General features: G+C 35.6%; 1 protein-coding gene across 1 annotated transcript; it reads right to left on the bottom strand.

The window, feature by feature from the left end:
- Positions 1-62: 62 nt before the first annotated feature.
- On the bottom strand, positions 63-8,698 carry LOC106915620 (adhesion G protein-coupled receptor E5-like). The gene is made up of 19 exons (XM_088007605.1): positions 8,211-8,698; positions 6,423-6,503; positions 6,035-6,181; positions 5,794-5,946; positions 5,115-5,261; positions 4,867-4,989; positions 4,708-4,751; positions 4,477-4,581; positions 4,155-4,308; positions 3,877-3,999; positions 3,607-3,797; positions 3,355-3,519; positions 3,068-3,262; positions 2,626-2,843; positions 2,434-2,494; positions 2,250-2,341; positions 1,869-2,037; positions 1,683-1,772; positions 63-1,319 (listed from the first exon to the last, which is right to left on the bottom strand). The coding sequence occupies exons 1-19, from the start codon at positions 8,239-8,241 to the stop codon at positions 1,278-1,280; spliced, it is 2,331 nt and encodes a 776-aa protein (XP_087863731.1). The 5' UTR covers positions 8,242-8,698; the 3' UTR covers positions 63-1,277.
- Between the last annotated feature and the right edge of the window lie 4,076 nt (positions 8,699-12,774).

Below are 12,774 nucleotides of genomic sequence, written 5' to 3'. Positions count from 1 at the left end.
CTCCCATTTCCTGTGTACTTTTCAACCCACATCAAGAAATGCTTTCAAAATCATCAGCAATGTTATATGTATGATTACATTTATTCTTGCAAATCTAAAAATAGACATTTAAAATACATACTTGCAGGATTCACACAAAGAAAGACATGTAAACAGGAAATAAACAGCATCAGTGTAAAATATGCGATGTGCGCTACAACCATGTGTTACAGCGGTGCTACCATTTCAGAGAACCATAACAACTGAACTTATCAGTTTCAAGACAAATAGCATATGAACTCACTGAATAAACAGCTATTTCCGATGCAATAAATGCAGCAGCATTGGAGTCATACAGTAATGGCGGCTAAATTTCCCAGTGACTTATATACAGGCAAATCTCTAAATGATAAATCTGTTTTATGTTTTGCATTTCATTTGTATTTCCCAAACTCAAAGACTTAAAAGAAGAGCTTGCAACCTAAGTATATTTTGGATTGTCTTTGCTGATTGAAATAAGTACCTGAATGAAGCAACTTGCATTAGTAGATGTGCCTGATTGAGTTCTACAAACATATATGTAATTTTGATCAAAAGAACACACATTTTTTCATATAAAAATACTGTTTTTGTATGTACAGTTCCTAAATAAATTACATAATTTATCAAGTTACAAAAATACTGTTAAAAAAGTATTGCCATGAATTTAAAGCGTATTATGGACAGGATGAGTTGTCAAAACAAGCCATGTTCAAAGCTTTAATATCCATATGTTAATTGGACTTTAATCCAAAGCTATTGATAGCAATAATAATAACTTTATTTATAAAGCCATTCAAAGTGCTGAGCAATCACAAGGAGTTAAAAAAAAATACAATACCAAAAAAAAGCACCAAAAACAGTAAGTATAAAATGAAATCACATATGACAAAGTGAACAAGTGATTTTTTTTAACTTAGCTTTAAAAACCTACTGAGGAACATGTCTGCCTAATATCCTGAGGATATCTTGCCACTGTTAAGAAGCAGGAAATTATTTTGATAAGCAGTGCTTAATTACCGATAGATGGATCTGAACTTTAGACATATCTGCACCGTTTCTAAATGAGAAAGGCACATTGTCAACAGAACAGTGAATTGTTAAATCAGCGCAGAAGAGCATCAGGAGGCAGAAGACAAAGTGGAAATAGTAACAGACCAAGCACAGACCCCTGAGAGACCCCAAACTTCAATGCACATGTCTCAGAGAGCTCATTTTTAAAAACTGACATTCTGAAATCTCCTGGAGATATCGCTCAGTTAAATGTGAGACTCTCCCGTGTCCTGGGTACTTCTGGAAGCCTGAAGATGAAAATGCAAACAATGGGAGAATTAAAAACATATTTCATTTACGGAGGAAAGCTTTGCTGTCTCAGAAACAACAAGAACAAACGCTATGCTTCACTTCACATCTTATTTTAAACCAGAATGAATAATTCTGGGCTCAACATAGCAACAGAAAATATTTATTCTGATTTAATTTCAAGCAGTGAGGATAAAGAGTAAAAAAAGTTGTTTTTTTTAATACACTGTATGTAAATGTTTGTATTAGTTTTAACTGTATGTTGAACACATTTTAAAGACATTGTTTAACTTTAGTCTCGGTTCATTAATGAGCAGTAACTGCATTCCTTGCACTGAATTAAATTTTAAATCTCTGCTTACATTAGCTTTGCTTGAATAGTTGAACTCGGAGTATGTTCTCTTCCGAGGCGCACGTAGTTGAGAAAGAATGTTTTCATACTCCTCCCTCACCTGAAATCAGAAAACAGATCGAGCTTTGATCCCTGATAATGCAGAAAAACTGAAGCGTGATATTTTTGTTTGCTTTTAGCAAAGGGCGTGACTTACCGGTTTGGAAAATAGACAGTGCATGACAAAGAGCATGACACCTTGAAGGCTGCCAAAAATGGTGAACAGATAAGACATTGCTAATGTGTCTTTCTCAAACTGGAAACATCCAAAGATCCACATGATACCGAGTATGCAGAGCTGAGCCACTGCAGTAATGGTGAATGCCCTGCAGGAGGCAACAAATGCACATAGGTAAAAACGAGGAACTTCATTTTTTGTTTTTACGTCAAAGAGGATGTTGCACTCACTTTTTTTCAGTTTTATGAGTAAGGAAGTAAAACAGGTTCTTTTACAGAAGGAAATATGACTAACATGCGTCATAGCAGTTTTCAGCTTTTTGGTAGTTGTAGGTTGACATGTGGAACAGTGGTAACTCACTTGATTTTATGCAAGCTGTCCAGGTCTGGGTTTAAACTTGAAAACTTCTGTGCCAACTTCCACACAGTGACAAGGAAGAAGAAAACGTTTACCTGGACGATGAGAAACATTTTAAGCGGAAATAGGGTGGGTTCCCATACAAATTTTAAAGCAAATAATGAATTCATTTTTGGGAAAAACTTACAGTAATGATGACACAGACAGGGCCATAGAAGCTCCAAATCAAATCCAAGTTTAGCCAGCAACTGAAATGTAAGTTGACATTTTATTGAACAGATTGAACGAGTTAACTTTACCAGAATTTGAAAATGGCTATAAAATGAGACAAAAAATAAAAAGTAGATTGATATTAGTTGAGGAAATTTTGAAAACTCACTATTTCTTAGTCCCATATCCATCTCTATTGACCAACGCAGTGACAGCAACAATTATGGCTGGAACTCCGTAGCCCCCTGCCATCATGTAGCTGGTTTTAAAGTTGGTGTTGAAGACCAGAACCACCATCCTGAAGAGCTGGATTCCCTCCAGACACATCCAGCAGAATGAGGCCAGGTAGAAGAAGTGCAGCATCCCTGCAACTACTGCACAGCCAACCTAATGGGAGTAGACATGAAGCATGTGAAAAGGATTTAAAGATGAGTTCAAGACATAGGAAGGAGCTAATTACTGAGGTAAAATGTCCTAACAGCATTAATACACAAACTATTTAGAGAGGCGAGCACTTTCAGTACCATTTTAACTGTAGTATGACTTAATGCTTGCTTCTCTGATGTGTTTTTAGATACTTTTTAATAAACTCAAGCCGTTAGAGCATTAACCTTGTTCTGCGTCTGAGAGATGCCTGCGAGAAAGACAAGGGTTGCAATAAAGAGGCTGATGCAGAGGTGCAGGTGGATGGTTGTTCTTGGGCTTTTGATGGACCGGATCAGTGAGAAGGTCAGGATGCAGAGGAACAGGCAAATTAATGAAAGGGATAGGCCTATCCAGGAGAACAGCTGCAACTCAAAAGGGCTCTGCATGGAGACAGAATGGGGAAAATTAAAGCGCTGTTTCAAGTGTGAAGAACTTTAAGTTCTGAATAACTATGAAGTAAAGGAAGTATAACCTCTATGTCATAGAGGGCCATGAGCACAGCGAAGCTGCTCAGGTGGTTACAGGAACACACGGTGTATTTTGGGTTGGACTCCGCCACACTGCAGCCGCGATCAGACCACGCACCTCCTTCGTTAGAGGAATCCCAGAACACACAGGTGTGGGTGGTTTGATTTGACTGTGAAACAGATAAATGCATTAGTATAACAGTTATCTTAAATAGTGGATGTTACGGAAGAAAGAAACAAATAGGCTTTTCTCTTACCTGTTCAAGGTGATGTAAAGTTATATTGACCGGCTCGTTCAGGTGTTTTGTGTCTGTGTTGCTGACACTGACAGTCACCACTTTGGAGTTTATCTTAAAGTTCTGGCTCTCATTCTTTTTCATCCCGCTATAGAAACCTTCTGTTGAATTTTCCAGGTTTGAATAGCTCAGCAATGAAACTGTTGTAAATCCTTCAATGACAGGACAACACAGGTTCAGTGTTTGAAATGAATGTGTTTTAAATGTGTTATTTATAGACGTTGTTGTTACCCGGATAAGATGAGGGATCTCCTGCAGCTTCCTCCATCTTTATATCCACTTTAGCATGTGTAGACAACAGAGTCTTTAATCCTTGGGGTATAGCCGACCCAGTATGTACCAGCAGCTCCAGTTCTGGTGGAAAATTGGTAATGAATAATTTGTACAATAGATAAAACTATCAACTGCGTGAAATATGGACTTTAAAGAGGCAGATTGATGTAGTAAAAAGCAAAAGTGCATATATTTCTATTTGGTTTGGAAAGCAGTCATATTAATTACTGACTCACCTGTGTGATTGGTGGATCTTTGAGTTCCTGGTGTTTTAATAAAAGGTCCAATGAACTTTAGAGCTTGTTCCACCACATCTAGAAATGTGGAGACTTTCTTGTTGCCATTGAGAGATCCAGCAGACAGGACCTTGTCGATCACAGAGAGCAGACTCTGGAGTCAAAAGAGGAGAGACATTGAAAAAAAATGCAGTAAAGGTCAAACAAAAAGCAAAATCAGAGAGAGAACTGACTTTTTTGCCAGCCTGGCTGTACAGATAGATGTACACCATCTGACATGTCGGGTATCCTCTAAAAGGCTGCTTCTAAAAACAGTTCCTACCTGTAGTAAGACTTCTCCATTGAGCTCCTTTGAATCTTTGCTTCCTGAGAGCTTCAGACAACTTTCACTCAGTTTCTTCATATCATTTTTAACAATGTCAAATTTCTAAATGAAGGCAAAAAAATAAATAAATAAATAAATAAAAAATAAAAAAATCACATTCAAAAGGTAATTGATAGCAAAGGAATATCACATTTTGAAAAAAATAAACCTTCCATGCTGTGAATTTACCTCCATAAGATTGTTCACATCCTTAAAAACACCACAGTGAAGCTCTAAGAAAATAAAAATATTTTACTGTCTGAAAATCATTTTGAAAGTACATTATTTAGTGTAAACCCTAAACCGGTTTGTATTGGTCTTTCAAGAAAAACTAAAATCTATTCTTACCGGTACAACGAGCCGTTTTGTTGCCGTAGTTACTAAACCCTGCAGAGCATGCACAGTAATGGCCGCTGGTTTCATGGAGGCAGGATCCATTTCCACAAATTGTCTCATCAATCTTACATATGTCTGAAATGGAAACAAATCAAGGATGAAAAAAATAATTTGAATAGTTGATGCAGCTGAAATATTTTAAGATATATTGAAAGGATTTTAAAAGTACAAATTTTGTCACATTACTTCATATTCATCACCTTCACACTGCTCCTCCTGCCCAGAAAAGCTAGATTTTCCAGATTTCAGTTCATAGCCAGCGTTGCAGACGCAGTAATAACTGCCTTGTGTGTTTATACATGATGCATTCAGACCACAAACCTTTTCATCTTTACATTCATCTGTGTCTGTATGAGCAGAGGGAAGGAAAGTGAAAATAATTGACTTGAAGCTGAAATGCAAAGGAAAGCAAACTAATACAACTGTTTTTTCTTTCATCATTAAGGACTATTTACTTTTACATTCGGCAAAATATATAGCAGTAAAATTCACAGCCTTTGTTGATGACCTGAAACCTTCCTTACACTGGCTGTAGTAGCTGCCATTTGTGTTGAAACAGTTTGTATTTTCTCTACATATTTCAGTGTCGTCTGTACATTCATCAACGTCTTTGTCAAGGAAAGAAAAATGTGAAAACTTAGTATAGCATGAATTGATGCTTGGCATAATTCTAAAATTGATATACATGGGATAAAAGAGAAATGATTAAAAACAAAAATGATTTTAGTAAATTAAGTAAAAATAACTCTTATTTCTCGTCTCCCCGTCTCTATGAGAAGGGGGGTGGAATGTAAAAATACTTGAGAACACAAATAAGTTTTCACCTTAAATGCAAAGAAAAGCAAACTAACACAACTGTGCAGGAAGTCACTGTGTTACCTCTGCATGTGACGTTGTCACGGCCATGAAATATTTCCACTCCAGTAGAAGAGACAAATCCTTTTTTACAGCTGCAGCTGTAGTTGGACACTGTGTTTTTACAAGAGGCATTGGGTCCACAGATGTCTCTGTTATCCAAACATTCATTGATAACTTTTTTGAAAAAGATAAGAAAAGAACAATTATAGGAAATGATGGATGGAATCCGATTGTTTGTCATTTCTAATTAAAGACTATTTACCTCTGCATTCGTCAGGGTCTAGAGCAGTAAATTTCACAGCTTTTGACCTGAATCCCTCCTTGCACTGGCAGTAGTAGCTGCCATCTGTGTTGAAACAGTTTGTATTTTTTCCACATATTTCAGGGTCGTCTGCACATTCATCGATATCTTTGTCAAGGAAATAGAAATGTGAAAAGTTATTACAGCATGAACTGATTCTTGGCTTAATACTGAAATTGATACTGATGTGAAAAAAGAACAAAAATGCTAAAAACAACAATAATTTTAGTCAATAAAGAAAAAAACTCAAAATGATGAGTCATGAAAAAGAACAAAGCACTTTTTAATATAGAGCTGTACATGTGTTGCATATATGTGTTTTTAAAGAAAGTTACTTTTTATTACATACCAACACACTCTCCGTTATCCAAACTCTTCCCATTTTCGCAGGATGTTTGTGTTTGGACAGTGAAAGGAAAAAGGATCAAAGCTGAAAAACAAACACAAAGTGTCACTCATTACTGCAGCCTATTACATTTTGACTATTTCATCTATTACTACTGATTACTACAGTCATTGAAGGATACAGGGTATTTTTTAAGAAAGTTTCAAGATTCAATAAGTCAAAACATTAGAGCTAGAGATATGATGAATTTTGAGAAGGACACCCTGAAAAAACTAATCATTGTGGCTTGATTTTCTCAATATGTATTACCTTCTTGTATAAGATATCTCAGGATAATTTTCACCTCTGGAGGATTGCATTTAGAGTCCTGTACTTTACCTTGTGAATAATAATGCAGTACACAACCTTCTGACTGCACTGTCAGTTCTTTGTAGTTTCCTGAATGACTGTTTGGGTGTGATACAGAGTATTTAAAACAGGAAGGGAGAATGTTTATGCTGGTCAGTCCACGGGCTTTGCCAGTGTAAATCCTTAAAATTAAACGTTAATATTTTTTAAATCAGTTTATTATTTATGATGATGTCTGGCTGCGTTACAAGTTTTTTTTTAACTGTTCAGAACAAATTTTCTGAAGCAGTTTTCTCTTGATAGTGTTTGCAATGTAAGTGGATAGTTAATTAAAATAACAGCCTGTTTAATAATAAAATAATTACAGTTTGTAATTAGGGCACTTTACTATACACAATTTGGCTTTCAGATTAACACAGAGCAAATAACAGGACAGCCTCAATATGTAGACATAACACTGTTGGGACTTTTACAGAGGAGATTAAATCTTAGAACACTGTTCTTTAATCCTGTTTCTATTAAAAACATTCAGAGGTTTTTGAAAATAAGAATGTGTCAGTGTTGCTTCTTGTTGCTAGTGGCATAAAAACAGAGTTCTTCCACTGAGGTTAGCTGACTGGTGGCTGTGGTTACGCCGGAAAAAAATAATGTGGTTATTGGCAGATGAGGTTATGGTGTTTAATTCAGTTTAAGTTAAAAGAACAGTTTAAATATCGTTCTCAAAATGTGTTTTTGAGCTATTTTCCAGAATAAAGCTGTTATGTAACTGTGCTACAACTAAAGTATAGTTACCAGTTTAAATTTAAAGTTGACAGAGGAGTTTTCATTTTCCAGTGAGAGCTGAATATTTAACAATATATATATATATATATATATATATATATATATATATATATATATATATATATATATAATACTTATTTTTATATGTAAAATAAGTATATATATATATATATATATATATATATATATATATATATATATATATATATATATATATATATAATACTTATTTTTATATGTAAAATAAGTATTATATATATATATATATATATATATGTATATATATATATATATATATATATATATATATATATATATATATATATATATATATATATATATATATATATATATATATATATATATATATATATATATATATATATATATATATATATATATATATATATATATATATATATATATATATATATATATATATGTAAAATAAGTATAATCGAGCTGATTTGAAGATAACTTGAAATTAGATCTTTATTACTAATAAATTCATGTTTAATTAAGTAAGTAATCACAAAAGTTACAGCGTTTGTTTATCTGTAGTGTTTCTTGTGGCAAACGATAATAGAATATAATTTCTTTTACATCCTTGAAACAGATGATAATCCATTCATGTCCAAATTAATGACATATGTGACTCACCCAGTATCAAAACAGTCCACGTGGCTCTCATGGTGAAGGGGAAAGCAATGTCCAGACGAATGTTAAAGAAGCCACAGCAACTTGAGAATATTTCCACATTCAGATCGTCTGACGCTCTTTTCTTTGGTCCAACTTAAACAATTTTCAAGCTTTACAAACTGGAATTCGGAAAAAAAAAAGATCTAACTGCATAAGTTAATGTCTACGAAAAAAGCAAAGTGGCTACTTTCCACGTCACTCCCACTTCTGAAAGATTATCAATGCCTCTTTATATAAAACTGTATCTTTTCTTAGCTTCCCTGCTTGATCTTGCCTCTCCTTCCTCTTCTACTCTCAGACTGATCTCTCTGTTGTGGTGAGCTGCCAGGGAACAGTAAAACTTTAAAAGAGTATCTCTCTCTTTCTGTCTCTCTCTTTCTCACTCTCTCTCTCACTCTCTCCCTCTCTCTCTCTTCGCATCATGCCACCGACTCTGAGGTTTGTACAGCCGCCAACTTTTCAGGAACTGATGTACTTGTTAGGGTGTGGCGACAGAGACAGGATGTAGTTTTGACAGCTTACTCACATTTGAATGCATAGCAAAAAGACATCACCTAAAAGCGTGTTTTCACAGATAATGTCTTTCTCTTTTAGCCAGCTCTCATCGCTGGCTGCCGTGTTGGACTCTGATTGGGGGACGCACAGGGTTAAACAAAGATCGAGACTTTCACACAGTTCATTGTTTTGTGGAGTCTCGCTGTCTGACTCAGCCTCCCAAAGGCACACAGCCTCCTGACTATGATGATGACACATATATGGCTTCAGCCTAAGATTGCTTCTGATTCTGACAATGCTACTGCAAATAAGCTACATAAAAAAACAAAAAACAAAAAGCAAAAGACGTACTAATCTTTTGGTCAACATGGTGGCAATTCTCCATTTCTTACAGAAAAAAGTATAACATGCCAATAGCTTATGTAATCACAAGATGTTGCATTTCAGCTGCATGTTATCACACCCAACTGTGGAAAATAAGTTTTTTTTTTTTTTAAACCTGAGCAATCTTTGCAAACTGATCTTGTGGATTAGCTGCAGTGCAAATGTTGATATGATAAAGTTTGAAAAACGAAGATAGCTACACTGTAAAAAAAAACGGCCTCATTTTACGGTAAAAAACTGGCAGCTGAGTTGCCAGAAGTTTACCGTCTTAATACGGTAAAATTCTGGCAACCAAAACTGCCAGTTTTTTACTGTATTTCTAAAATACGGTAAAATTCTGGCAACCAAAGCTGCCAGTTTTTTACCGTATTTCTAAAATACGGTAAAATTCTGGCAACCACAGCTGCCAGTTTTTTACCGTATTTGCTAAATGCAGGATTTGACCGTATTTTTAAAATACGGTAAAATTCTGGCAACCAAAGCTGCCAGTTTTTTACCGTATTTTGTAAATGCAGGATTTGACCGTATTTTTAAAATACGGTAAAATTCTGGCAACCACAGCTGCCAGATTTTTACCGTATTTGCTAAATGCAGGATTTGACCGTATTTTTAAAATACGGTAAAATTCTGGCAACCACAGCTGCCAGATTTTTACCGTATTTGCTAAATGCAGGATTTGACCGTATTTTTAAAATACGGTAAAATTCTGGCAACCAAAGCTGCCAGCTTTTTACCGTATTTGCTAAATGCAGGATTTGACCGTATTTTTAAAATACGGTAAAATACCGTACTTCCTAAAATATGTTAAAAAAAATAAAATGTGGTTTTGCCGTAGTAAATACGGTCATGCTGCCTGAGGCATAATATCTACATGAGTGAAAAACACATCCAGACTGTATGATATATTGACATTTTATTGTAAACCCTCCCCTGCCCCAAAAAAAAACATATGGTAAATTACTGGTCACTGTTCCTACCAGAATTTTACCATACAAATTATAGTACAACACACAAGGAAGTGTAACTTGTCAAGAATTTCTATACAGAAAGTTATCAAGAAAATAATTTCAAATTAAACAAAAATACAGATTACGAGTAATCCACTTAAAGAAACAATTTCTATTTAAAAAGTCAGTTAAAAAAAGAACTGATTCTATTTTCTGTCCAGTTTCCTCACGGTATTACTGAGATCTGGAAAACAAAACAAACAAAATAAACAGTATGTGTCCACATAAGAGATAACATATTGTAGAAGAAAAAATGGTGATAAAAGGATTCTTGTTCTGGGTTGAGAGTCACAAGTCGCTGAGATCAGACTTTGCTCAGGATGGTTGTAGTCTTCCCAGTCACAGGTTGAAATTGAGACTCACATGTTGTCAATCGGGTGTTTCCTCTCTGCTGGAAAACAAACAAAGAAAAAGTTAGAAAGATGCACTACATGAACATCTTATTCGCTTAAATGTTTGTTTCACCTTTGTTGACTTGCATATGGACACAGGTACTTCAACCAGGTGGTGTGATCATTTCTGACTGAAAATTCAGTAGTTAAACCTTTGTTTGTTGTCAACAGGTGTGATCCTCTGGTCTGCAACCAGACAAAATACACAAACAAAAAACAAATAAAAACAAATAAAACTGTTTTAGGCAATTTATGAAATAGATACTCACCATTTATCTGAGTCTCATGAAGGCCAATAGGTTGTCTTCAACCATTTATATAAGTTACATTTCCTGCAAGCTAGCAGAAACAAAGCTGTAAATGTGAACACTTTTCATACAGGCAAACAAATTGATACAGCTGACACAATTTATGCTACATTAGTTTTTCTCAGTCACTTTTGGTGCATTTCTCAAGTCATTGTTGGCATTTACAAAACAGTAAGCGCATTTCTCAAAACAATTTGTAGAAACAGGAAAAATAGCATTTGTTTGCTTTAAAAATCCTTAGTTCAGCTCTTAAAATTCTGTCTGTTAACATATCAGTGACTCAAAATAATAAGTTATAGTTTCTCTATGTACAGATAAGACAGTCAAATTGATTAGTCATGGGAAGAGACTACAAAAGGATCATTTACGCCAGTGTTTCTCAACCCTGGTCCTCACCGCCCCCCTGCTCTGCATGTTTTAGATGTGCCTCTACTCCAGAACAGCTGATTCAAATGATTGGATGACAATCAAGTACTGCAGAAGCCTGTTAATCATCCAGAGATACAATTCAGGTGTGTGGCAGAAGGGAAATACCTAAACCTGCAGGACAGGGTGGCGCTGAAGACCAGGATTGAGAAACACTGATTTACGCTTTTGCTATAATTTATTCATGGACCATGCCTTGGTGATTCAGAAAGAAAAAGACAGAAATGCAGAGAACAAAAAAAGTAGAAAAGGAGCCACAGGACAATCTCCTCAAGGAAAACTGTACAGTGCTGTAGAAATTACATTACATTTTAATTTCCATAGTCACTTTGTTCCTTAACTCCACTGAGGAATCTTTTTTCCTCAGTGGGGTTAAGGAATGAACAGTAGGGTGGGAGGACCTCCATCAGCATCATGTTGTGGGTCTCAGCCATGTCCTGATGTTGGACTGATGGAAACTGGCAGATGTCCTCAGCCTCTTCTGACTCTTCTTCTGCTTTCCTCCCAACTATTTCCTCCTCAGCCTCACTCCTCTTCTTCTCTCTGGCTGTTCACTCTGTCCAGATACTTGTTCATCAGTTCTCAGACATGTAACATTGTGTTGTGTTCTGGCTATATAGAGCATAATGTTGCCAACTGATGGTTCACAAGATGCACCTCCAATCTGTTTCAGAAAACTGGTTGATCGTTGGTTGAGCTAATGGTTCATACACTGACCTGTTAGAGAAACTCAGGACTCACTTGGGAGCAATTTACCAATTCAGGACAGATTTAGAAAATAATAGAATATAAATTAATTAATATATGATTCACATTATGACAACTTTAAGACTTATGCATGTTAAGACTTACACAATGAACTGATGCTATTTTGGAAGTTGAGAATTCAACACAGACACGTTGTTGTCCTGTTGTCCTCATTTTCTGTATACACCCTTTATCCTCCGGGTCAAAATGACCCGTCTTCACTAAACCCCCAATATAAGCAGCTTAATTGAATTTTAAACACCAAATTCTATCTTGTATATTGTCACTCACCACAAAATGTGTGAATACTTGAGTTTTCCCTCTCCACTTGAATTTCTATAGCTTAAGAAAAAAAATGTACAAAATGAGTTTCGAATGCATTTTTATTCATCACAGTGACTAATTTTCTTTTACTTTTCTCCAGTGAACAAGAGGATGTACAATACAAAAATATGAAAAATAACATAACCCATTCAACTAATTGGCACATGTAGGGCAGTATGCAAGTGCACAGCCTTTGCAGATATATTTCTTACACCTGCAGCACACAGTATGTGTTTTACAGTCTGAGGGCAGAACTGACATCTCTTCCTCTTACTTGGCTTAGCTGGGGAAGTGGCTGTGGTAGATGGATCCTCAGGTTGATCAGGAGCTGCTGCACTCTGAATAGCTTTCACAACTGCTGCTGAGGCTTCTGTGCGGGGGACATGCTTCCTTCTTTCAATGAGTGGAGTTACAAGTGCCTTTCCTAGCTGCTCCAGGAACA

The sequence above is a fragment of the Poecilia mexicana genome, unplaced genomic scaffold, assembly GCF_051168715.1.
Source record: "Poecilia mexicana isolate PSO_F unplaced genomic scaffold, ASM5116871v1 scaffold_8, whole genome shotgun sequence".
NCBI lineage: Eukaryota > Metazoa > Chordata > Actinopteri > Cyprinodontiformes > Poeciliidae > Poecilia > Poecilia mexicana.
Note: the sequence above shows the minus strand (reverse complement) of the source record. Positions and strands in the feature narration are given on the sequence as shown.